The sequence below is a fragment of the Maniola hyperantus genome, chromosome 23 (genome assembly GCF_902806685.2).
Source record: "Maniola hyperantus chromosome 23, iAphHyp1.2, whole genome shotgun sequence".
Lineage (NCBI taxonomy): Eukaryota > Metazoa > Arthropoda > Insecta > Lepidoptera > Nymphalidae > Maniola > Maniola hyperantus.
Window position 1 is genome coordinate 8380615 of NC_048558.1, and position 27969 is coordinate 8408583.

Sequence of the window (27969 nt, forward strand, 5' to 3'; positions counted from 1 at the left end):
CCCTCGGACGCATCTGAAAGGGGCCAGCAGCACCCAGGCACACTGGCAGGTTACCTAGACTGGCACCCCGCTGTATCTACTCCTAGCACAAGATTTGCGTATTAGTTGGAGGGGAAAGCGGAATGTTAGTCATGATTTAACATTCTTTAAAATTAAAACCAGCCAAGTGCGAGTCAGACTCGCGCACTGAGGGTTCCGTACTACAATCGTATTTTATCGACATTATGCACGATAAATCAAAAACTATTATGCCTAAAAATAAATAAAAATCTGTTTTAGAATGTACAAGTAAAGCCCTTTCATATGATACCCCACGTCTTGGTATAGTAATCTATTAATGAACACATTTAAATTTTTTTCTTGTGATGTAACCACAAATTCACAAGTTTTCAGATTTTTATCCTCATGTCTGCTATAAGACCTAACCTGCCAAGTTTCATGATTCTAGGTCAACGGATGGTACCCTATAGGTTTCTTGATCTTGACAGACACTACAGACAACAAAGTGATCCTATAAGGGTTCCGTTTTTCCTTTTGAGGTACGGAACCCTTAAAATATGTATTACTTACAGCGTCTCCCGGTAGTCCCGAGGGAACCTAATTTTCAAGGACTCTATCGATCCTTTGACCCAATTTTCCACGCAATCGTGACATGTTGATATTAAGGCGAAGCGGGAAACATTATTTACCTATTTATTTTTCTCTCTCATTTATTTATTTTTCTCATTTTTATCATATTTAAAAAAACAACAAACAATAAAATAACAGAAACAACAAAAAATTAAAGTAACAGTAACAGAAAATCAAATAACAGGAACAACAATTATTTATTATCATTATTATTAGAAGAGATCACTTTGGTGATAAGGTCGCCCTTTGTTTTTCAAGTGTAGGTAGGTAGGTACCTACCTATCGTGTATTCTTACTCTCTGTAATTTTGTTAACAATAAAGTTGTTTAAATTAAATTAAATTATTATCAATATATTTATTTTTTCAAAAGAAACCTTGTACCTTTTTGTTTTTGTAATATCTCCACTGTTTACCCATATTCGCAACTAGCTTATGCCCGCGACTTCGTCCGCGTGGACTACACAAATTTTAAACCCCTATTTTACACCCTTAGGTTTGATCTTTAACTATGAGATTTTAACATGAGCTTTATAAAATATGTCATACTGCTAATTGCAAAAATATTAACTACAAAACTTCTTTATAGACACTTCAAAACTGACAGACTTTCATACAAACTTCAAACCCCTATTTTACCCCTTTAGGGGTTGCATTTTGAAGAATCCTTTCTTAGCGGACGCCTACGTTATAATAGCTATCTGCATGCCGAATTTCAGCGTGATCCGTCCAGTAGTTTGAGCTGTGCGTTGATAGGTCAGTCAGTCACCTTTTCGTTTTATATATTTAGATATAGATAAAGTTTGAATTTGAATTGAAGAAATTGTGTAGGTAATAATAATAGTAGTTTGTAGCTATTCGTACGTCATATTATGTCCGATTTGAATCCGAGGTATTCTCACGGATGACGGAGAGAACTCGGATGACGGAAGTCGGATGTAGTGCGTAAGCGATCACACACTCATCCGATCCGAATCCATGAAAATAGATTCGGATCGGATCACAACTTATATCTTGGACAATATTGCTTGGTCTTAACATGGGAAAATCAGAGTATTATTATTATGTCGTAACTTTGCCGAAAATCTCTCTCTCTTACCTACCTAATAACATGTCAATGTTTTGTTGAGCCATACTATATTATGGGACCTTATGGGACTTACTGTGGGTATTTCTCTAATTTCAAATTCCCATGATGATTTTATAGTCACACGACGACGGTGGGGACGATGACGTGATGTTCAATGAGCAAACTGTTTACAAGAGAAAGAAAGACGGCGCTGCCGACATTTATACATATACATTTGAGCCTCAATAGCTCAACGGTTAGAGGAGCGGACTGAATAGTTGACAAGGTCGCCGGTTCAAACCTCACCCGTTGCACTATTGTCGTACCTACCTACTCCTAGCACAAGTTTGACGCTTAGTTGGAGAGGAAAGGGGAATAATTAATATTCTTTAAAAATAATAATTAAAAGACGGCGGTGCCGACATTTTGTGAAATTTTCAAGTCTTCCACCTATTACGGTTCACGATGACACGTACAGCCCGCCGACAGACGGACGGACAGCGGAGGCTTCGTAATAGGGTCCCGTTGAACCCTAGAAGCATCTAACTAAATAGTTCAAATGTATCAAACTATCGTTTGCTACGTTTTAGGAAAAACAAGTTTCTGCAATCATACCTAGGTAATCATAATTGGCAGGCAGTCCTTTGATCGATAGAACACGCAAAGAGAGCTTAAATAGAGAGAGAGCCAGCATGTGCCAGACTTTCGTTATTTTATAAAAGCTGAAAGTTTCTGTGCGTGTTGTCCCCAACACTGGGACGGACGTTTGTTTGGATCATGGTGGCTTTGGGAGATAACAGGTAATAAAGATGTAAAAAAAAATACGTCAAAGTATAAAGTCTAATTTATTTATATTTTCTTCGGAATACACGTCATGCATTGCCATTTGCCAGACATTTTGTAGGTATCATGGCAACCCCCTGCCAGACACACTTGAAGTTTAAAAGTTAAAAGGGTGTCTGGTGGGAAGTTGCCACGACACTGGCAATGGATATGACGTGATTTCTAATACTATTCCGAAGAAAATATAAAAAAATTACTTTATACTTTGACGTAAGATTTTTTATACCTTTATTACCCGTTATCTTTTAAAGCCAGCATGATCCAAACAAACATCCAAAGTGTTGGGGACATTACGCTGAGAAACATTCAGGTTTTATAAAATAACGAAGGTCTGGCACGCGCTGGCTCTTAGTCCAATAGGTAGGAGTCTGCGGTGCTATGCCGCGCCGTGTCGACTATAGGATGTTCGGTCCTAGCTCCCACGGGAGCGGCGCGACATCCCGCCCGCGCGGATGTGCACAATCCGGCGCGCACACCCCACTATAAGTGGGACGATTCGTCCCGAGATAACATTTGTATACCTAACATACAAGGAATAATAAGCTTCATCATCTGCTGGACATACAGCTTCATCATCTCTTGTAGGCACTTCCATACACCAAAGACCTTGTGGAGCCGCCATCTAGCGGCTCCCTGCGACTCGTTTGATATTGTCTGTGCATTGCATTGCAATCTGTACAGCTACAGTGCGACAATGCTCTCTTGGCACTTAAATGACATTGACAGGAGGGCGCTGTTGGAGAACAAAGGCTTAAACTGTTCAAACGGGAACAAAGGGGACACTTGACGGCAACGTTAGTTCCGATTTTCGCCATGCGCCAAAAGAGCCTTGTCGCACTGTATATAAATTGGTTCTACGGATCTTCTCATTTCTGACTTAATTACGCAGATCCAAGATCCAGATTTAATTCCAAGCATAGGTCTCTCCATCGCCCGCTGAGTGATTCTGAGTTTTCTTATGAGGCCCTGGCAAAACGCACAGTTTGGAAACTTTGGTCTCCAAGCACTGAGAAATTTTGGACATTTCCGCGCAGATTAGGTACTTGATTATTCTCAAGCAATCTCACAAGTCGCGCTTAACGAATTCGCTTATAATATTAGAATGTAGAATTTAGTTTTGCTGGTTTTTTATTACAATCTATCTTAAGATTGATCTCAGGCACCGTGATCTCACGTGGCGCAGGTTAGGTAGGCAGCGCGTTGTACGTTCACACCTAGCCGGAAGCAGTTAGGTATAGGCTATAGCAGATGTGAAACAGGCAGGCTTCGTATACTTCCTCCAAGGGCGTGAAATGGGTAATTTTTAAGCGCCCTTGCTACTTCTTTTTTCTTTAGGCTTGCTTTTAAAGAGATTTTTCCATATTTAAAAAAAACTGTGAGAGTAACATTTACGCGCGTTTGAAGAAAATCATTACAATTTTGTCGCTGTCGTGTCGCAGTCTTGTCGCTGCAGTGTCGCAGTCGTGTCGCAGTCTTGTCGCAGTCTTGTCGCTGCAGTGTCGCATTCGTGTCGCAGTCTTGTCGCAGTCGTGTCGCAGTCTTGTCGCTGCAGTGTCGCAGTCATGTCGCAGACGTAGCACAGTCCTGTCGCAGTCGTGTCGCAGTCTTGTCGCTGTCGTGTTGCAGTCTTGTCGCTGCAGTGTCGCAGTCGTGTTGCAGTCCTGTCGCCGTCGTGCCGCAGTCTTGTCGCAGTCGTGTCGCAGTCCTGTCGCAGTCGTGTCGCAGTCTTGTCGCATTTGTGTCGCAGTCGTGTCGCAGTCGTGTCTCAGTCTTGTCGCAGTCTTGTCGCTGCAGTGTCGCATTTGTGTCGCAGTCCTGTCGCAGTCGTGTCGCAGTCGTGTCTCAGTCTTGTCGCAGTCTTGTCGCTGCAGTGTCGCAGTCGTGTCGCAGTCGTGTCGCAGTCGTGTCACAGTCTTGTCGCAGTCTTGTCGCTGCAGTGTCGCATTCGTGTCGCAGTCGTGTCGCAATCGTGTCGCAGTTGTATAATAGTCTTGTCCCTGTGGTATCGTAATCTTGTCGTAGTCGTGTCGCAGTCGTGTCCCAGTCTTGTCGCAGTTGTATCGTAGTATTGTCGCTGTCGTGTTGCAGTCCTGTCGCAGTCGTAGCAATGCTATAAAATATTATGGTTAATGGAAAATTTAAGGGAGTGGGAGGGAGTGGTGGAGGATGCTACGCATGCGTGGTTCCTCAGCATCTTTTACAACTCAAAATAGTCCTTTGTCGGCCCCCAGCCAAAGGTCGGGAACGTGTTGCAAAATATTTGCGGAAAGAAGTCATCTTTTTTGGGCGGGAAACCGTGAGTTACATTTTTTGAAATCTTTTTCTGAGTTAGGGTTTTGGTCTTTTGTTTAAATCTTAAAATCTACTGATTCTGTGATATTTTTTACTAAATTTTTTACTATTTTTCTAATTTAATTTATTACTTTTCTATTCTATTCTAATTCAATGTTTTTATCTACACACATACAATAAATTTTACTTCGTAGTTCATAATAAAATTGTAAATGCGAAAGTGTGTATTTTTATTGGTTTGTGTTGATTACAGAGCTTTCTTTATTTAAGACGTCGCGCGTCGGTCGTTTCGGTTTCACCTGCCTCGACGTAACATTGACCCGAGTTTTGCACGTTATACATTAATTAAAAATATTAAAAATTTAATTAATAATTAATAAATTAATAATAAATTTAATTTAATTTATATCATTAGGTTGAAAAATATTAAATCACTAAAACTACGTGACTAAATGAGGCAAATGGTTATTGGTATTGGATTGTGTTTAGATAGCATAACAGTAACGCTAAGTTTTTGCTAGCATTCTCGTTACACCCTGTATATATCGGTTTTTGGAACTATGTGCCCTGTCCATTGCCACTTCGCAACCCATTAAGCCGTCATTTACTCTGGCTCTCCTACGGATCTTCTCACTTTTGATTTGATCTCGTAAATAAACTTCGAGCATAATTCTCGCTATTCCGCTGAGTGATTGAGTTTTCTGAGGCTCTTTAGTTAGTTACCTAGTTTCAGATCTGTATGTCATTATTGGCAACACGCAACCTAACTAACATTTTCAATAAAGCATCCGCATAGTTTTTTTTTGCTGGTTCTTCTCCGTAAGATGGGTCTTCTAAACTTAATTCAGAAGTGCTTGTTAAATTTTATTAGAATAATACTATGTTTAAGTAAATATTTAATCTTTTGCAATGTATTTTACTCCCTACGAAGTGCGATTGTGACCTGAAAATAGAAGTTGTTCCTACGATAGAAATAGATTAAACGGCTTGACTACTGGAACAAGAGAGTCAATCTACGGATTGAACACAGTCATATCAGCAAATTGGTCCGTACAAAATGACAATCGCCGATCAATTTATCCACCCAGCAATGTCAGCGAATCAGGTCCCCTGCGTGATCCCAACACCTTCCGGAGGGTCGCGATTGTGGAGCAACGCTCATAAATTCTTTCAACGACTGACAGTTGAAGGGGCGACATCATATCCCGCGGTATGAGGTCCCGTTGAGGTCGCCATGATAGCCAGCCATGCCGCATTCGCGATCAAGCATGTGGCGGACCAGCACGCTCCTGTCAACTCCGCCATCTTGCTCCGAGTGACATTTGCCGCGTTCGGATACTTTGTGCTCCGTGATTGAAAATGATTTGTGTGTGTGCGTGTGTATAGTATAGTGTGGAGTCTACGTTTATGGTGCTGTGTGTGTTTTTTGTAAGTGCATTGAAAGTCTTTTCTTGTTTACGAGGATTCCATTCCACGAGGTTTCAAGGGGAAAGACCTTCCAGGGGACGATCTTCAAGGGGTTTCTTTGCTGTAAAAGAATAATAACTTTTCTGGTACACCTCCAATGACCCCCATGGCGCAGTGGTAAGCACTGTGGTCTTATAAGTGGGAGGTCCCGGGTTCAATTCCCGGCAGGGGCAATTAGGCAATTTATATTTTCTAAATCGTCTCTGGTCTGGTGGGAGGCTTCGGCCTTGGACAGGAGATAGCCCTACCGGCAAAGCCGTGCCGCCAAGCGATTTAGCGTTCCCGTACAATGCCGTGTAGAAACCGATCAGGGGTACGTACCTAGGTATATGGGTTTAATGAAACTGCCATACCCCTTCCAAGTTAGCCCGCTTCCATTTTAGACTGCGTCATCACTTATCATCAGGTGAGATCGCTGTCATGGGCTAACTTGTATCAGAATTTAAAAAAAATCTCCTTAGTACTGGGAATAGGACTATGAAAGATTTGTACCTACACGCTAAAATCCCTCATGCTCCCCCTTGCATAATAACCTGTCTAAGCATTTTGTAAATGCAATTGAAAATGTGAATAGGTAGGTACTTATTTGTTCTCTAACCTGTGGAAATTTCGAAAAATTCGGCCTTATTCCTCGTCTATTAAACCTCCTTAAGGGTTGTTAAGGGAACCTCTGTGCAAAATTTCTTTTATTTTATTTTATTTTTTGTTTTGTTTAACTTAAAATAATAATTTAATGAAAATAAAAAATGACTACCAAAATAGCATGCCTATTGGACTAAGAGCCTGTGTCAGACCTTAGTTATTTTATAAAAGTTAAAAGTTTCTCTGCGCATTGTCCCCAACACAGGTAGCGAGATACAAACTATGTTACTGTGTTATTCAGGAATAATGTAGCTTTCTACTGGTGAAAGAATTTTCAAAATTTAAAAAAAAATTTGGTTCAGTAGATCCCGATGTAAGTAAGGTGTTTATAAAACCTTTCGTCAAAATATAAAGTAAAGAATGTTATATAGAAGCAGGCGTTACTTTGAAAATATTCATCCGAGTTCCTAGATGGAAGCGGGCTAACCTGAAATGGGTATAAAGTGTATTTTTTTTAAAATATTTTCTTCGGAGTAGTATTGGAATAGTAAATCACGTCATGCATTGCCAGACACTTAGTATCGTGGCAACCCTCTGAAAGACACCCTTAAACTTAAACAATCTACACTAGCGGCACGCTATGATGGCCGGTTTGACACATTACAATAGTGATGTGGAATGTCAATTTATTCTCGAACAAAAAACAATTAAGTTTTGTTTTTGTACCTGATTAAATAGGTTTAATAAAACAAAAATGTATATGTTTATTTAATTTATTTGAACGAACTGAATATTTGAACGAAAATGAATATACATACTTTATATGCACACAAGAAACATATGAATACAAAAGATACCGAAAAAGGTGCCACAAAAGGCCATAATTAATCAGATTCGTCCATACTACTATTTTCACTGTCGTCACTGCTATCATCACATACATTAATAATTATATGTTCGTTTTCTATAATATTATCTATTTTCACATCTCTTTCATAATCTTCCCTTATTAATTTAACAGTTCTATTCACAACCTTTTCCCAGTCTCCTTTAGTCACATGTTCACAAGCTTCTTCTAATAATTTTAGCATTTTTTTTGTGGTAAATGGGGGTTCTGTATTGTGTCTTGCAGCATATCCCTTAATTTGAGCCCACACCAACTCAATCGCATTATACTCACAATGGTAAGGCGGTAACCGTATAACTCTGTGCCCATGTTCTAATGCTATTTCGTCAATGACGTATCGGATCTTGGTTGGTTTGTTTTCTTTTAAAAGACGTACTAATTCCGCTTTTAACATATTCATGTTTGCATCTACGCCATTTTTACGAAGCCATGCGACGATATCAGCTTTCTTTTGGGATTGGGCAGGTGGCTTGTCAATTTGCATCGAGTGGTATGGGGCGTTGTCCATAATTATAATAGATGGTTCAGGGAGGCTACACAACATTGAGGTAAACCATTCAGTAAACTTTTCTCCATTCATGTCTTCATGATAGTCTCCAGTGGTTTTTGACGCAAAAGCCATGAGAGAACCTTCGACAAACCCGTTGATGGTTCCGGCGTGACAAATTATAAGTCGCGATCCTTTTCCTACAGGAACTTTGGAAGTAGATGCTGCTGTGTCATCGTTCCAAGAACGGCCTACAGTATGGTTAGCATTAAGCCATGTTTCATCCAAGAACACAACATTTTGCCAATTTTTGATTTCTTTCACTTGCCGTAAAAAAGTATACCTTGCCATCGCTATATCAAATCTTTCCATCAATATTTTGCGTTTGTTACATTTTTTGTATCGAAATCCAATGGTCTTCAAAATCTTCGTTAAAGAACTTTCCCCACCGAAGAATAATCCAGCTTCCTTCAGTGAATGCACCAACTTTTTTCTTGTTGGATACTCCTTCTGTAAATAGTAGCCGTAAACATGTCTTCGGATAGCATCGGCATCAAAGCTATCGATGCCTACGACTGGTTTTGCTCGTTTTCTCTTTTTTGGTGTGTGAAGTTTATTTTCTTCTGTGCCAGTCTCGCCATATTTTTTTTTAGTTATCCGTCTAACAGTTCGTTGTCCAATATTAAGCGCATCAGCTACGCGTTCAACCACTGACGTTATAGGTAAAATTGGCCCTCCATTTTGAGCTTCACGATCGAAATAGTTACGAAGGCGTATTAGGAACTCACGTGTCTGACTATTTAGAACAGTTCTCTGCGTACGTTCGGTCATATCGACGAAATCCACAACAAAGGGCTTGAACAGAGTCCAAATTAACGAGCAAGGGTCAACAGTAATGCAGTATCAATATTTGAAATCCAAAGCCAGGTCAAAACTATATCACAATCGCATTGCACTGACAGTTTATACTTTTCGAAGCAACGTCAATTCGAAACTGCTTTGTTTTGCATTGAGCATTGACGCGAGTTTGCCGGAGGTAGTAGTTGTGCTAGCCAGCGATCCTATGTGACGATCGTATTAGATTCCATTTTTAAAAATTTATTGATATTTTTTTGCGATTTCAGAGGTTTGTCCACATAGTGAAAATTGTTCATATTCACAAGTACATTCACCCCTTAAATGGTGCAAACTGATTTTTCTACACTTGTATACATTTAAGAAATCAATTTAATAAATAAATTTTGAGTCCTAAACCTAAAACTACATTCGATAAAATTTATGAATCTCTGCACATCACTATCGTCAATAAAGTAATACAATTATTTCCTTCAAAGTCGTTATCAATTAATACGGAACTTCATGAGCGGACAAACGTCAAACCGGCCATCATAGCGTGCCGCTAGTTTAAGTACCTATTATACTTTGACGAAAAATTTGATACACCTTCGTAGTATAAGATTTTACGTCACACCAAACGTTGCTAGAATTCGAGAGTCGAAACACTTCTGCGTTATAGTAAACTGGATCTTAAGTACCTTGTTTTAAAGCTCAAGTTTGTCTACACGTCTACAGCCAGCGCTCCAAGCGGAAACCTTGCGAAATTAAAATCAGTGGCATTGAATTTTTGACTTCAATTCAAGGCTCTTTAGGTCCATTTTACTTTGATGTTATTGTGTTTCGATTCTCGAATTCTAGCAACGTTTGGTGAGACGTAAAATCTTATACTACGGGTAATTCTGCCAAAGCCACGATGCGATGATCCAAACTTCATAATCGCTGCTTGTTCCTCCCAGTGTCGGTGACAATGCGCAGAGAAACTTTCAGCTTTTATAAAATAACGAAGGTCTGGCATTCAAAGGCTCTTTCTCTATGTCTCTCAACAAGTTCATAGTTTTCATAAAACGTAAACTAATGAAAAATCCTATTACAATGTAAAGGATTATTTAAGTGATAAGCAAGCTTGGGAATGAGTTGCTTAACGGATTGTGATAGTTCTAATAAGTTTCAATAATTTTGTAAAGTGGTGATAATTAAAAGAATACCCGGCTGAGTTTGTTGTGGGCTCTTCTCAGACCTGGGCGCGTTTGGAACCCTCGTAGCTTTAGTTTTAAGTTTGCGTAATTATCACCACTATATCTTAGAAATCCAACATCTGACCATCAAAAAGCGTTATTAATTACCTATTTTGAATAAATCATTTGACTTTTGACTTTTGACTTTATATTTGATTGACATAAACGGTTGGTATCTATCGGATAAATTGAATAACAAGCGTCGATGTTAGATAGCAGTTAGTTCTAACTGCGGGACTAACGGCCATGCTTCTCCGATCCGGAAGTATTTATGCTAGAACGGAGAACCCTAGTTCCTAAACCTATAAATCATATAGAAATATATACTTCAACTTGAGTCTCACGCTTTTGAATGGTTAGATATCAGTAGGTACTTATAGGAATATTTACTATTTACTAGCGACAGTTTTCACCTTACCAGTTACCACGCCACCTGTTTTGTCATGTTTATTTAATTTAAAATTGCTCAATTAATAAAAAAGAATAAAAAAAATAGCTTTATTAATAACTAAATGATGCCCGCGACTTCGTTCGCGTGGCTTTATGTTTTTAAAAATCCTATGGCAACTTTTCAATTTTCCGGGATAAAAAGTAGTCTATGTCCTTCCCTGGGATGCAAGCTATCTCTGTATTAAATTTCGTCAAAATCGGTTCAACGGTTGAGCCGTGACAGACAGACACACTTTCGCTATTTTAGTAGGTATGGATAGTACGTGATAGGTCCAGATGGCAATCGGGGTGGGTACGCCCCGCACAGCCCCCGCGCTTACCCGTGCGACGTGCGGGTGTGGAGGGCGTCCCCCCCCCCCCCCCCGGCCTCATACCCCGATTGCCATTTCAACCTGTCGCGTATAGTTCGACCCATCTGCGAAAGTGTGTTTGTTTGTTGCCTTGTTTTTCAATCACATCCTATCCGATCCCATACCCATGGAACCCTAAAAGCATCGATATAAATGACGAGATATGCCCAAGCGAACAAAATTTTTCACGGTTTTGGAACCAAACAAATCAGCGCCACCTCTTAGATACTAATGAACGACCCGTTTGAAATCCAGACTGTCACTGAGGTTGCATTGGTGCTAAAGTACCACTGAGTCGGTGCCATTTTGCTTGTTCAATGGCCCTGTCCATACGAAGTAATATATAAGTCAATGCCTAAAAGTGTTAATTTTGTTCCAGATAATTGAAACTACAGTACAATAAACAAATAATACTCATCTAGTCCACGTACTTCTAGAAAAATGTTAATACAATTCCCTTGACTGATACATTACTAGACGGTGAGGGAAACAAGAGACATTGGAGTTGGGAAGGAGAAGAAGAGAATAGAGAAGGACTTAACAGAGAAGAAAGAGATATGGACACCAAAAATGATGAAATTGAACTTGGCGTTCAAGGAGCCAGCACGAAGCCCATGTAAGATTTTAACTTACCTTATAGAAGAGATTATAATTAAAACAAAATACAACCTTATAAAACAGAGCAATGTGAGTTCACATTAAAAACAATGAAAAATAATAAAAAACTATGTATTTTGAAGTGATGTGATCATCTGATTCGTTGTTTCTTGTTATGCTAGTATAGCTGTATAAACATTTTGTTGGTAGCGCGACTGGTTGCGCCGCCACTGGTGTCCTAGTGAGATAGCAGTAGTGGTCTAACAAAAAGCAACCAAACTGTGCCATGATCAAAATATTTCTTAAACACAAAACTTAACGTAAAATCAAGCGAAGATCTTGAACTATTATAAATTTTAACTCCAATTCTGTTAGCTTTACATTTTCTTATTATTCACAATTATTTCAGTGAAGTTTTTGTTTCCATTGCAGCAAAGTATCGACAAAATCAGATTTACCTGAGCGAGGGTCCTGGGGGAGCAAGCTTGATTTCATCCTCTCAGTAATCGGCTTGGCCATAGGTAAGAAGATAAATAAAAAGAAGGAAAAAGAATAAGAATATAATTAATCTTTAAAATATACTAAGTTTATTTGAAGGACATCAAGCTTAATAAAAATTAAAAAGCGCATGTGAATGTACCATCTGCATACACTTGAAACCAAAATAGACCCAAAAGTGATCCTTGCCGGACTCCTTTTTTGTCACATTTGTTAATTGACACTTTTATTCGGTTTGAATAAGAAGTTACTCAACTGGAGTTACAGTAAATCTGTTATTTGTGAATTTGTAACTATTCTATGGTTTATACATAAACCAAATAGCAAAGAACTACGCTACTACGCAAAGGACTGTCAAACGCTTTCGATAAATCACAAAGTGTTATGGCAAACGCAATTTGAGCGTTCGGCATTGAAATAATCTTAAAGGGGCGGTATTTAGGTATTGGCTTTAATAATTTACGACAGTATAAAATGATTGATAACAATTTAAAATAATGTAGTTTTTTTAATTTAAAATATACTACAATAAAACTTATTTACTATACTTTTATCTGTTATTTATACATTTTAATGGTTATGAACTAAAGATAATTTTTACCTTTGACCTTTGGTAGTCCTTTATATTCATCAGATAATGCACGATATACACGTAATCATCATCATCATCAGATCAATCAGATAATGATATACACGTTTATGTACAGGTCTCGGCAATGTCTGGCGTTTCCCTTACCTCTGCTACAAGAATGGCGGTGGTGCGTTCCTCATCCCGTATTTCCTTACGCTCTTCCTCGCTGGGATCCCGATGTTCTTCATGGAGCTGGCGATGGGACAGATGCTCACGATTGGTGGTTTGGGCGTGTTCAATATTGCGCCTATTTTCAAAGGTTAGTTATTTTTTACCAAGCATGTACTTTTTATGAATTTCATGTTTTGTCGCAAATGTATGAGAGTTCAAATAAATTGTCTTCATATTATCATAAGGACAGAATTTACGCAGGATTAAGCACAAGAAGTTATTTTTACGCGCATCTAAAACTTTCACAGCTGGTCATAGATTTCTTGTAAGAACATCTAAAAAAGGCTCTTCCTATGGCGGTCTGCCAACGCTCTGCTTTCCAACACCTATCTACTTATCGGTTCTTCGAACAACTCAAGTGGATATTATACCATAGTACTTTAGACATGTATATTCAGCTTCTTTGGGAACATTATCAAGTGTTTCATAATTCTAGACTTTTGATTGACGTGTTACTACCAATAATAATTTTATCTTTTAGGTATTGGATATGCGGCCGCCGTGATGTCATGTTGGATGAACGTCTACTACATCGTCATCCTCGCTTGGGCCATCTTCTATTTTTTTATGTCCATGCGAGCTGGTGAGTTAATTCTACTTACTGGTAGGTACGTTCTAAATAAATATTTTGTTAGATGAGTTATAAAAGGTATTCGTCAGCCTCTACGGCCCTCTGGGTTGAAGCACACATTTACATTTGTTTATGTAAATAATGAAGTAATAAGTTGAATTAAATTGAAATTTTCAGATGTGCCCTGGCGTACATGCGACAACTATTGGAACACAGAGACATGCGTGAACCCGTACGACAGAATGAACTTGACGTGCTGGTCCGACATGGATATGACGACTTTCTGCACGCTTAACGGCAAGAACGTCAGCAAAGCCATCTTATCTGACCCTGTCAAGGAGTTCTGGGAGTAAGTAGCTAATCAACTTAACTGGGAGTAAGGAGTTAATCAACTTTAATCGCATTAGTTTTTTTAAATAAAAATAGCGAGCAAATGAGCAGGCGGGTCACCTGATGTTAAGTACCGCCCATGAACATTTCCAGCATCAGAGGAACCGCCAATGCGTTGCCGACCTTTCAGCAATTTGTTGGTCCGCCCCTTGAATAACTCCAGGTTGTAATGTAGTTCCGGAAAAATAAATTTTATTGTTGCCTCAAGCAGTACCTACTGGAGGAAGGATTTAGATGCGGCTAGTCAACACTCTTTGGACGAAATCGTAACGCCAAGCTTTTTAGGATTGTGTTATGCCAGTTAGAAAGTTATAGGTCTAAAATAATATGAAAGATAGTCGATGGTAAAAGGACAAAGGTCTCGCAATAATATAGTCATGATGACAATAATTGGTTTCAATAAACACAGGGAGGAACGATCAGTAACTATGAAGTTTGGATCATGGTGGCTTTGGCAGTTATAGTTCTTGCATTTCACGAAGGCAAGTGACTCATGCTTGTGTTTAAGTCGTATTGGTATATGTAAATGTTTGTGAGCGCTTGCTTGCGACTGATTGGTCCGACATGCACGCACACTTGCGTTTTTACCTTTTTAGGAACTAAGTATCTAAAATTTTCAACATTTATCTTCCACAGGCGTCGCGCTCTCCAAATCTCCAGTGGCATCGAACACATCGGCAACATTCGCTGGGAGCTCGCCGGGACCCTGCTGTTGGTTTGGATCCTCTGTTACTTCTGCATCTGGAAGGGCGTTCGCTGGACCGGCAAGGTGGTCTACTTCACCGCCTTGTTCCCTTACTTCTTGCTTACCATTCTACTTATCAGAGGTGAGTCATCATCATCATCATCATCAACCCCTCCACTAACACTTAAACTTTATGTTATTGTGTTAAAGTTCAAATTGACTTTTAAGTATTATTACGAATTCTTTGTATGGGACTATAGAAAAGTGTTGTTTTTAGACTTTTTCAGGCAATTTTTAAATTTTTTCTCTCCGTAAGAACTGTCCTCGTACTTCAAGGAATATTATAAAAAAGAACTAGCGAAATCGGTTCTGCTGTTCTCGAGATTTGCGCTTAGCGACACATTCAGCGATTCATTTTTAGGGTTCCGTACCTCAAAAGGAAAAACGGAACCCTTATAGGATCACTTTGTTGTCTGTCTGTATGTCTGTCTGCCTGTCTGTCTGTCTGTCTGTCTGTCTGTCCTTCTGTCTGTCAAGAAACCTACAGGGTACTTCCCGTTGACCTAGAATCATGAAATTTGGCAGGTAGGTAGATCTTATAGCTGACATTTGGGGAAAAATCTGAAAACCATGAATTTGTGGTTAGATCTCACAAAAAAAATTAAATTGTGGTCATGAACTAATAATTAGTATTTTCAACTTTCGAAGTGAGCGACTATATCAAGTGGGGTATCATATGAAAGGTCTTCACCTGTACATTCTAAAACAGATTTTTATTTATTTTTATGCATCATAGTTTTTGAATTATCGTGCAAAATGTCGAAAAAATACGACTGTAGTACGGAACCCTCATTGCGCGAGCCTGACTCGCACTTGGCCGGTTTTTGTATATAGAGATAATTTCTTTTATCAGGTATAACTCTGCCCGGTGCGATAGAAGGTATCAAGTTCTATGTAATGCCAAACATGTCAAAACTCTTCGAATCGGAAGTATGGATAGATGCCGTCACGCAAATCTTCTTCTCGTACGGTCTCGGGTTGGGCACTTTAGTTGCTTTGGGGAGCTACAACAAGTTCACTAATAACGTTTACAAGTAAGTTTATCCATACTAATATTATAAATGCTAAAGTGTGTCTGTCTGTCTGTCTGTCAGCTTTTCACGGCTCAACCGTTCAATCGATTTTGATGAAATTTGGTACAGGGTTAGCTTATATACTTAACTTAATAGCCGAAAGAATAGATATTTTTTGTTGCTCTCTGACTGAGCTCACAAGGATAGCAATGTGGATTATTAGTTACTCATAAGATAGCCGTTAAGTAGTAGATTAATAATTTTATTATGGTTGTAAATAATTTATTTTTTAATTTTAAGTATAATTGTTAATAGGTATAAGATAGATTGGAGTGCACTGTCGCATTAGTACCTACTACCCTGTTAGGACAGTGCACATTATGGTATAATAATAAATAAATAAATAAATATCCCGGGAAAGGACATAGGCTACTTTTCATCCCGGAAAATTAAAGAGTTCCCACAGGATTTTAAAAACTTAAATCCACGTGGACGAAGTCGCGGGCATCAGCTAGTATCTTATATATTCACGGCCCATCCGTTAAACCAGTTTTGACAAAGTATACAGTACAGACTGCAGAGGTAGCATGAATCCCGGAGATGGAGATGGAGCTAATTATTATCCCGAAAGATTGACTTGGCATAAAAAGAGTTCCCATGAATTTTTCCCAGGAATAAAACCTAAATCCACACGGACGAAGTCACTAGACACAGAATTCACTAATGTGGCTAATTCCTTTGTACACAATCTCTAAACTAAACTAAAATATCACGTCTAAATCTATTGCTATCCCTTTCATAATGTTGCTTGCGGAAAAGGAAAGCACTAGATTTAGACCTGTTAATTTAGTTTAATTTAGAGATTGTGTACTAGAGAATCGGCCCCCATTAACTTTTAAATATTATGCTCAATGTTAAAATAAAACATGGTCATACAAGTCGAACAAGACTGGTCCCAAAATCACCCTCGACGGAGTCACCACTTTAAATTATCGGCATACCTAAATAATTATAAATGTAATTAGACTACAACTTATGTCAATAGAGAAGAATTACTGTCTTGAATTAATGTTTTTTTCTATCAGAGTCGATATTAGTCCTGCAAATTGCTATGTCGAATCAGCTCGAAAAATTCACTCTAGTGCTGACGTCACCAAAATGGCGGCCACGCGCATTAGCAATTTGCGGGAGTTATAGTATAGTTATTAATTGATGTTAAGTATAGTCACACCGTCAAAAAATAGCCGTTTCCCGTAATGTCACCGATTCTGCACTTCTTCTCTCTCCGATTCAATCAGATTAAGTGCTATCTAATATTATTAGGTCTCCTCCTTCTTATTAGAAATCCTCAATCGCATAAACTAATACTGGTGCACTTTCTATTTAGAAAGTGCAGTATTTGCACATACTTGTGTACTATAGTCTTGTCTCATGCGTTTGCTAGTCTGTTGTCTGTCTCTGACGTGGCAGAAATTCGTTCGAAAAAAGGTGGACGTTACAATTTTTTTTTTCAGAGATGCTCTAATCGTATGCACCGTGAACTCCAGTACATCAATGTTCGCTGGTTTCGTTATCTTCTCTGTCGTCGGTTTCATGGCTCATGAACAGCAAAGACCAGTCGCTGAAGTTGCAGCATCAGGTGGGTATTTTATTTTCTAAATGGATGATGATTTTTTTTTGTACCAAAAACATTTAAGTACAAGAAAGAGAAAAAGAGAGTAAAAATGGGCAGGGAAGCACTTATCTCTATGAGAGATCTCTACCAGGGACCCTTGGCTGTGCGAGAGGTTATAGAGGGAGTATAATTTTTGTACTTTCCTAATTTTCTCACAATTTAATAATAATTATGAAAATAGATTGAGCAGAACATGTAAAGTACCTATCTGATAAAATATGGTGATTACTTTATTAAAAACAAGATACCAATTATTCTTAAATTAAGACACCAATTTAGCTGATAAATTAATCTATTTTTGAGTCTTCTTCAATACGGTATTTGACACGACATAGTCAAATCAGTAACTTTTTATCAAACGTCAAAACGCGCACTTAGTATGCGATATTCTATGAAATACTGGAATGTGACGTACTTTTTTAGTTTAATCGATAATTTAAAATGGTTATTAATACACTTAAAACTAACAAAGGACGTAGATTTTACGTATTTTGGAAGACACTCTAATTAATAATCACTGAGAAATAATTTATTTTGATGTAGTCAAATACCCAATTTTAATAAATGTCTGTCTTATACCAATGTCTGCTTTTAGGTCCCGGCTTAGCTTTCCTGGCGTATCCATCAGCAGTGCTCCAACTCCCGGGAGCTCCACTCTGGTCGTGTCTGTTCTTCTTCATGCTGCTCCTCATAGGATTGGACAGCCAGTTCTGCACCATGGAAGGTTTCATCACAGCCGTTATAGACGAATGGCCCAAGCTGTTGAGGAGAAGGAAGGAAATCTTCATTGCTATCACTTGCGTTATATCATACTTGGTTGGATTATCGTGTATTTCTGAGGTAAGGATATTTTTACATTTTCTTTAATGCAAGTGATAACTTAGTGGTTTAGATTTGGGGAGGTTTGGGGTTCAATTCTGGGCACACATCTCTAACTTTTCGGAGCTATGTACATTTTAAGTCATCGCTTTAGTGGTAAAGGAAAACATCGTGACCTGCAATGCCTGAGTTCTCTTCTTCTTCTCGTGCCATCTCCTACCGGAGGTTGGCAATCATTACGGCTAACTCGATCTTGTTCACCGCTGCCCTAAACAGTGACCTTGTACTCATGTTAAACCACTGGCGAAGGTTCTTAAGCCAGGATGTTCGTCTACGGCCAGGTCTACGTCTGCCTTTTCGCACTTACTCTAGTTCTCCTACGGATCTCTTCATTTCTGATTTGATCACGTAGAGAAACTCCAAGCATAGCTCTCTCCATCGCCCGCTGAGTGACTCTGAGGTTTTTTATGAGGCCCATAGTTAGCGACCATGTCTCGGATCCATATGTCATCACTGGCAACACGCACTGTTCGAAGACTTAGGTCTTCAAGCACTGAGGAATTTTGGACAGGAAGACATCTCGAAGCTTCCTGAAGGCAGCCTTCAGGAAGCCTTCAGCCTGTTCAATGCGGCACCGTATTTCCAAACAGTGGTCGCCGGTTTCGTCAATCATAGTTCCCAAGTATCCTGAGTTCTCAGTTGTGCTCAATTCACGCTTGGTCAGCGTGGTGAACAGTAGCTTAAATCCATCTTATTCTGAGACTTGTGCTCAGTATAGACCAGCGATGGGTTGTGATGATAATATAAAAGTAATACAGGCTGACTTAAAGTTAGAAAGCATCATCTGCCAGTTAACGGAAAAAATCTTACAAAATGATCATACTCAGTACTTTGGATATATGTGTCAAATTTTCAAATATGTACGTAGATATTTACCACTTCATTAACATCTAAATACAATAATTATCGTACCACCACGAAACACGTAGATGTAGACTAAGTAATCTGTAAGTCATAAAACTAGCACTGTAGGTTAGATTGCGATATAAAATCCTTGACATTTATCTTACTTAGCTCGCTTTCTTTAAATCTTAAATGTAGAAGACCAATATTCAAGATTAGTATTAAAAAAGAGGTTGCAGACAAGAGACCAATCGCCGGAGATTCTTAAAGGTGTTTAATTTAGGGGGTCAGGTTACATAAAATTAAAAGAAGCGGCTTTAGACGATGCAGATTTTCGCATGATGACCGCCAAACTTTATTTCGAAGATGGCATGATTGCATACGGTGGTGGTCTAATGGTTGATGGTGATTTTTTTAGGTTTCTAATAATCTTCTAATAATTCGACTGTGTATTGAATTTTTAATAAATTCTCTGTACCAGCTTGGAGTTAGGAAGTTGGCGGCGTGTCATCCTTGTGAGCACGTAAAGCCGTTGGTTTTGCACCTCATTTCTCACAGTCCTGTCGGATTTCCATCCCATCGGGCTATGAGAGTGAAGGAATATCTCCTGCTAATCTCTGTGAAGATTGTCCACTGTGGCCGAAATTTGGTTGGGCTATTAGTTTCTACAATGAAGAATATTTACACCATCTTTATTTTTTATGCCTGTAATTTAATGTTTCAGGCAAATAAGTGATTTATTTATCTAAATTAATTATTAAAAATTTCAATCATACTTCTAGGGCGGCATGTACGTCTTCCAAATTCTGGACTCGTACGCGGTGTCCGGTTTCTGTCTCCTGTTCCTCATATTCTTCGAGTGCGTCTCCATATCCTGGGCGTTCGGCGTGAACCGCTTCTACGACGGCATCAAGGAGATGATCGGCTACTATCCTACCATCTGGTGGAAGTTCTGCTGGGTTGGGTTTACCCCTGCTATCTGTATTGTGAGTATGATTTTACTGTATGCTCTTGGAATCAGGGCAAAAAGAAACCCCTATGTTGTGACTATAGTGCTGTCTGTCCGTCCATCTGTCTCTCACACCTGCTTACTTCAGTAATTATACAGGGCGTAACCAGAACACTAGCAAAAACGAAAAACAGGTGACAGTCCTGATGATTACTGATATAATACTACAAAAAAAGAACGCAAAAAATTAAAAAAAACTACATTTTGTAAAAGTTCACGATAGACTGACGCTAGAGGTCAACGAACGTTGCATAAGTAGGCTATTCGGAGTCAATGCTGCGTCGTAAGCGGGGCATTGACCCGAGTTTTGCATGCTATACATTGCGAGATTGAAAAATACTAAATCACTTTTTTATCTTTTTTCTATGGTATGATTGATAAACAAAATTAGATTGGATTTTTTCCAAATCAATTAATGTTTTTCTTTCCTCAGAGTGTCTTCATCTTCAATCTGGTTCAGTGGAAGCCAATAAAGTACATGAACTACGAGTACCCGTGGTGGTCCCACGCGTTCGGCTGGTTCACCGCACTGTCCTCCATGATGTGCATCCCCGGATACATGGTCTACCTGTGGAGAGTTACGCCCGGGACTAAGATGGAGGTAAGTTATATTTCTCAACATGGCGTGGGCACTGCCGTGCCCCCAGATCACAGTTTTGGTTTTTACTTTTAATCATCTTTTGATCATGATTTTTATACTATATTTTTTAATGGTAAGCCATTATTATTATCCACTAGCTGATGCCCGCGACTTCGTCCGCGTGGAATTAGGTTTTTTTTAAAACCCCGTGGGAACTCTTTGATTTTCCGGGATAAAAAGTAGCTAATGTTACTCTCCAGGTGTTTATCTTAACCCATCCAAAAAATCACGTCAATTGCACCATTGAGACGTGATTGAAGGACCAACCAACAAACAAACACATTTTCGCATTTATAATAGGGATAGTGATGTCACTGCGGTGGTCCAGGCTTTTCAACGAGCTGGTTAGTTTGGGTTGGGTTTGTTTACATTTTGGTTTGTATTTTTCAGAAATTCCACACAATCGTGCGGATTCCCGAAGACGTCCCGTCGTTGCGTACTAAGATGCAAGCTGAGTACCAATCAAAACATGGAACTAAAGCTTAAACAAAAACCTTAAAATCAAATCGATCTCATTCGGCGAGAGATACGAGAATGCCAATAAAGGATTGCTGTTTCGATTTTGAGAGTACTTCCAAACGAAATTATGACAAAAGCACACGCACAATTTTAATATTATCAGCAGCGATATAAAATATTCCATTAGATACGGCGCTTCATAGTAACAACATGTTCCAACGAACATCGATGTACGCACTCCTGTCATAGTCCGTTTTAGACGCAGTCCATTTCGACGAACATAGATAAGTTAGAACAGACTATAGGTACTAATACTACCTACACCTACTCAAATATGATAACGTGAATTATAATTTAGAGCCATCGCATAAGGTTAATTTTTTGAACGGACTTCGACTAAAGCCTAATTTACACGCATTAAGTTGTTAAGTAGTTAACTAAATTTTAAGTGACATAACGCATAAACAGTGAATTTAGTAATAGGTTATAGGTTAAAATTTAGTGTGCAAGTAAACAAGTAGAATAGAGTTTTGTCTATTTTTTTCGGTTAAGTAGCCGCGCGCTCCTCACCCTGCGCATCCCCTGCCGGTAACTAAGTACAGCACGTTTGGATAGGTTAAAAAAGATAAATATAGTTAAAATAGATATGATAAAAGGTAAAATTTCATTGTTAATTTCTTCTGTGAGTTCGCTGAGCACATAAAAAATTACAGAGTTTATTATTTCACGCACTTCGCTGTTCATCTCGGAATGAACTTGAGAGCTTAATTACTTTTCTGGATAATTTTTTTTTTAAATTTGATATTAATTAAAACGCTTACTTAAAATTAAGTCACTTAAAATTTAATTAAATGCTTGATAACTTAATACGTGTAAAGCGGATAAAAGCGGCTTAAACCGGATTACAATTGACAGGAGTCGGACATCGGTGTTCGTCGGAACATGTTACTATGAAGCGCCCCATCTAGTATCAGTAGGTAATTTGTGCCATAATTTATCAACAAAATATATAATAATATTTTTTAAGTATTGTAGCTTTATCATTTACTCAGATTCATTAAAGGACTTTTATTAAGTTTTTATTTGTTATAGTTAATAGATGTACCTAATAGTTTTTTTTAGTTTAAGTTATGTGATGAAAATGACGTTTTAGTCTCATTAATTTTTGTGACTAGATAATGTTGGGTGCGTTGCGACGCGTTCAGGTATGTTTGTACGTTACACTATATTTTTAGATTTTAGTGTTGTTTTAGTGTTTAGTTTAGGTGCTTGGTGTGTGTGTGTGTGTGTGTGTGTGTGTTAAAGTTAATTGTATGTTTATTGTTGTCTTCCATATTGTAGTCAATATTAAAAATAAATATATCTACTATAAATTAAATATACTCTGTCAATTTGAATACAGGCGTTTTCGTTCGTTAAAATTTGTCATTGGAAAGCTATATTTTATTTGAAAATATTGAACTTATAAAATATATTCTACGATCTGAGTACATAGTAATTTAAATAAAGAATGATTAGGTACCAAAATTTTAAAAAAATATTTTAAGTAGGTACCTATATTTCTCGTAAAAATATTCTCAGAATTTACATTGTAAACATTTTTGGATGAATCCAATGATTCCAATACCATGATACCATGGATCCAATGATCCAAAAATGTTTACACAATGATACATGGTATCATATCATTGATACCATGGATCCAATGATCCAAAAATGTTTACAATGTAAATCTATGTATATTTATTAATTTATTAATTATTATTGGAAACTTTTTAACATTATAAAAATAGTTAGTCAAATATCTCTATAGGTAGGTATATTATGTATTTTTCTCTTGAAATGTGGAACAGTATTAATAATGCTTTAAATATTTAGGTTTTTCCTTAAAGGACTTAGGATTAAGTTTTAGAAAAATATATACGGAGAAATAGTAGTTTCGTCGCGTTTATTAATGTGTGTAGTAAGTAGGTAAGTAACCTACATAGAGATTATGTTGTTTTAATATTATCCAAATCGCTACGAGACGCGCATGTTTTCTAAGTTTTTAAAATGCTTTTGAATGTGTATTGTAAGTTAGTAGTAAAGTAAAAAAGATATGAAAGTTGCCTATAATTTAGGGCGCCCACATTTATTGCTGGAAAAATTATAGAAAATCCACAAAAAGTACCAATGTACAAAAATGCAATATTTTATAAATGAAACACGAATGAAAGCAGAGTTTTATTATTGAATTATAAATGTTTCACTAGGTAACTAACTATATTAATTTCAAGTGAAGATATAAAAGATAATTTTTAATGACGTAATTTACTTCCGTAACAAATGTGTTACGTGAATACGTAACTAGGTAGTTTATTACAAACAAGTGTGCTACAAAATGTAAGTAACAATAATGATAAAAAGTCAAGTAAAGGTAATATATCAACAGACCAAAGAAAATGATCTATTTAAGTCCTGCATTAGGTATTATAATTTCTCATTAATTAGATTCAATTTAAATCAATTATATTAAAAATAAAATATATAAAATCTATTGCATTTATGTAATAATATTCTCTTTATCATTTTAACAAAGCCGGTACAAATATATTATTAGTTTGTAATATACTCTAGTATTATGCATGTAAATGTGTGCTAGTATGGCTGTTTATGATATTATTTATCTTAAATGTTTACATTTTATTGCTTTATTTTAAGAGAGACTGGCGTCTTTATATTATTCTTTGGTTTGTAAGCTTTAATAGGATAATTTTAATTTGTAATTGATATTATTTTTATAATATTAATTACGATGTGTATCAAAAATAAGTATTCCATCCCACACCAAATAAAATTTAAGTATTCTATTTATAACTTACAAATTCTATATTTTTAAATATTAGCAAATGGAACCATCACTGGTCAATTTTAATCAAATCATATTAAATTACAATTTAGTAAATGTTATTTATTTAAAAACGGAATATGCTATAATGTGGTGGCCTAATATTGATATTTTAAGCATCAGGCAAAGTGTAAATTTTACTCCAGTTACGACCAAAATTTTAAAATATTTAATTAAGGAAATTGAAAAATAAAAACAAGAGCGTAAATATACTGTAGATTTTTACAATTAACATAATTATTCACAGTGAATTGGCCTAATTTTTATAACATTTTGAAATATTTTACTATCTGTATCAAAACATATAATGTAGGAGGCAATACTATATTTAGCTTTTTTTATAACTTCATATAATATTTACAAATCTTAATCAATATATACTTATAACAATTATTATTATTAAATATAGAGGAATGTGTGGATTTCCAAAAAAACTAAGCGTGTTCAAATATTTTCTATCCATTTGATGTCTATATAAGTCGTCAATTTCTAATATGTAATAGAAAAATATACTATACATATAAGTAGTAAAAAAAGTAGTTTAGATGGTAAGAAATAATTAATATCAAAAAATATTTACTCAAGCTTTCGATATATTTTTAGTAAAATCGTTGCCAAAATTTGCTTTTAAGAGAAAATAAATTAATATATTTTAAATAATAATAATAATCGAATATATATAAAAATTAATGTTTGATTTCGCTCATCGTCCATTTTGTAAACAGTACCGTTATTTTTGGGACTTGCGAGAAGATTTCTGACATATTACCATCAACAGGTGTCGCGTGAGTCGCATTTTAATCCATACCACTTACCAGGCATTAACCTAATATTATACATACTTAGTTGTTATCAAAGTAATATTTTATTATACTTACTTACTAATTATATTTTGAAATAAATAGGGAATTGCAAAAATATTTAAACTAATAAACGTGATTGTTAATTATTTTCGAAATACAATTAATAATAATCGAGTACGAGTACGAGCCAATTTTTACATAATTTTTGTCTCTTTATTTAAACAGTCTAGTTAATGTATAAACAAAACGCGAATAGGTATATACCTAATATTCCTAAACATATCGTCAATATTGTTTTGCTAAAAGTAGAATGCCAAAATTATAACTATCTATTAAACCACTATATATATTATACTATATATATATTAATTAATTTTGTTCAAATAGTTGCACATGCTTTAAATAAATGCAAAAATAAACCAAAAGTGTATCATGATTATAACAATTAACGATTAATTAACGATTTCTGTATCGTATTCAGTATTGATTTTATCTTAATAACTCGATATAACGTTTCCAAATAATAATTAAAAAAATAAGCTATTATTGATAGTTTTTAGTTTTTACGTAACGTATCGCTTGTACCTACTTTATATTAAATAGATAATTTTTATTATAAAAAAAAGAAATATACTTACTTATTATTATAGTTTAAAAATAAATAAATTGAATATGTAAACATCGTCATTTATAATTTGTGCCTAAAATTATTATTTAATGTATAATATTATAACTTGTGCCAATAAAGAAACGAATTGAAAATGGCAGCTACATTCCTTCTCACTTGCACACTAATCTGTATATTATAGTGCTTGAGTGAGACGGGATTATTAGCGCCACTTCTGTTTCGATTCGTTTTCTTCATTTGGCACGAGTTATACGTAATTCACAGTATGGTCATTCAAAGTATTGCTTTGAAAAAATCATACATTGGATGATTAGAAAAGAGTTGACACATATCCATTTAATTTTATTAGTTCTAGAAAATTTATGCCAAAGTTAATGATTGATGTAATTTTAGAGATTAATTTATTTATTTCATTAAAATGTAATAAAATTAAATATGAGTTGTTTTCATTTAAAAACCTTTCTCTACGTTTAGGTATTTACACTACCCTGTTTTTACTCGAATAGGATATTTGACAGGTTTTTAAAAACTGTTCTGCGTTTTAATCACTTAGTTATGTCTAAGGATTCTATAAAAATGTATATTTTACGTTCCATAACATAAGTAATATACTTAGGTACTGCAAGAAAAAACGAAAACAAAAATATTATTTAAACTTAATTACGTAAACTTTGGTTGTTGACGATACTATACACGCAACTGTTTACGAGCAGATGACGTCATAAACCACTCGGCCGTTTACAATCAAGTGACTTAGACAAAGAATCATTTTCTTTTTCTTTTTCATTCACTGACAAAACGTTATAACTCACATAGGTAGTTTGCGACAGAGATAACGCTCTACGAAGGCGAAATTAGCCAACTGTCTTTTTCTAAAGGTCGATGTTCCTACAATACTTTCAGCTACGTACCTAATGTAACAACTAACAACATTATATTTTTGATACGCTTTCTGTTCGACTAGAGCCTTAAGCGCCTTACGTCAAAGCCATGTTGTGGGTGTTAACACCATTTTCGGCCGATTTTAGCGTTTCCACGTAAACTAATAATGTTAACAATGCCTTATGCAAGATGATGTAATCGCATTGTCGCTCGCCTTGATGGCTACGTTGCAATATTGTGTTCGATGACATGGCCATCTTGACGACCTGATTCCTCCTAGGAGTTGTACGCAACTCAATCAATTCTAAATCAGTAGGTACCCTTATTATAAATGCGAAAGTGTTTGTTTGTTGGTTTGTCCTTCAATCACGTCGCAGCGAATAAACGTTTATTTATTAATTTCTTACTACTTATATCCGCGTGGAATTAGATTTTGTAAAAATCCCGTGGGAACTCTTTGATTTTCCGGGATAAAAAGTAGCCTATGTCACTCTTCAGGTCTTTATCTATACCCATGCAAATCACGTCAATCCGTTGCGCCGTTGCGACGTGATTGAAGGACAAACCAACAAACCAACAAACAAACACACTTCCGCATTCATAATAAGGGTACTGATAACAGAATATAAACCAGTCCAATTAAAAAAGAAGTAGGACTAGAGCATAGTAATTTGTCAGCGCATATAAAAGTCCTAGATCTACTTACGTCATTATACTACGTAGAAGATCTACTGACGCAGCGGTAAGCACCGTGGTCTTATTAGTGGGAGGTCCCGAGTTTGATTCCTGGCAGGTTTGTATCTCGTATCTCATATCGCTCGTACCTAACTCCCGTCCGTTGTTGACTCTCATGTTCGGCACGCACGACTCAGGCTGAAATCTATGCTGAAATCTGTAGAGTGCACTTTGACTTTGCTCAGACTTAAGTTTGAGTTAAAACGAGACCGATTTATATGAGAGATATAGCACTGTCTCGTTTTAACTCTGTCTTAAGTATAAGCAAAGTCAAAGACCGCTCTATAGATCTCACCCGAGCTACCATGGAGAGTGCTCCTATAAGGCCGACAGTTCGAACCCACCTATTAACTATTGAATATTTTATAGATAAAAAGTAATGAATACCTACCTATTTTATATTGTTATGTAGGAGTATTATTAATGGCTTTCTATAAATTAATAACATATTTCCTTCAATTTAGGCTTGACCTAGTTGTGCCTACGCACAACGCAATAGGTAATAATATAAAATACGATCTCCTTCAGCTCATTATTCAGGGGAAAATAGCCGGCAGAAGACCACCTGGCCGAAGAAAAGCATCGTGGGTCAAGAATTTACGCCAATGATATCTAGGTATTAGGTACCTACCTACCTTAGGGTTTAAACTTTCAAAAATATATTCTTACTAGCTGATGCCCACGACTCCGTATGCGTGGATTTAGGTTTTAAAAATCCCGTGGGAACTCTTTGATTTTCCGGGATAAAAAGTAACCTATGTCACTC

General features: G+C 36.7%; 2 protein-coding genes across 2 annotated transcripts; one reads left to right on the forward strand and one right to left on the reverse strand.

Moving 5' to 3' along the window:
* Positions 1–3928: 3928 nt before the first annotated feature.
* Positions 3929–5500, reverse strand: LOC138403961 (uncharacterized). Its single transcript, XM_069506339.1, has 2 exons — positions 5441–5500; positions 3929–4630 (listed from the first exon to the last, which is right to left on the reverse strand). The coding sequence occupies exons 1-2, from the start codon at positions 5498–5500 to the stop codon at positions 3929–3931; spliced, it is 762 nt and encodes a 253-aa protein (XP_069362440.1).
* A 495-nt stretch (positions 5501–5995) lies between these two features.
* On the forward strand, positions 5996–26020 carry Gat (GABA transporter). Its single transcript, XM_034981131.2, has 13 exons — positions 5996–6260; positions 11527–11763; positions 12177–12265; positions 12950–13132; positions 13526–13627; positions 13793–13964; positions 14642–14832; positions 15604–15784; positions 17278–17402; positions 18034–18278; positions 19943–20146; positions 20603–20770; positions 21200–26020. The coding sequence occupies exons 2-13, from the start codon at positions 11705–11707 to the stop codon at positions 21293–21295; spliced, it is 1815 nt and encodes a 604-aa protein (XP_034837022.1). The 5' UTR covers positions 5996–6260; positions 11527–11704; the 3' UTR covers positions 21296–26020.
* The last annotated feature ends 1949 nt before the right edge of the window (positions 26021–27969 follow it).

What these genes read in the sequence shown, in the direction of transcription:
- LOC138403961 (XM_069506339.1), bottom strand. Translation starts at nt 5,500, where the DNA reads ATGCTCGAAGTTTATTTACGAGATCAAATCAAAAGTGAGAAGATCCGT. An exon ending in AGATCCGTAGGAGAGCCAGA is followed by an intron (nt 4,631 to 5,440) that starts GTAAATGACGGC and finishes CGACTGCGACAG; the next exon opens with GACTGCAACACGACAGCGAC.
- Gat (XM_034981131.2), top strand. Translation starts at nt 11,705, where the DNA reads ATGGACACCAAAAATGATGAAATTGAACTTGGCGTTCAAGGAGCCAGC. An exon ending in TACCATTCTACTTATCAGAG is followed by an intron (nt 14,833 to 15,603) that starts GTGAGTCATCAT and finishes TTCTTTTATCAG; the next exon opens with GTATAACTCTGCCCGGTGCG. An exon ending in CGCTGAAGTTGCAGCATCAG is followed by an intron (nt 17,403 to 18,033) that starts GTGGGTATTTTA and finishes GTCTGCTTTTAG; the next exon opens with GTCCCGGCTTAGCTTTCCTG.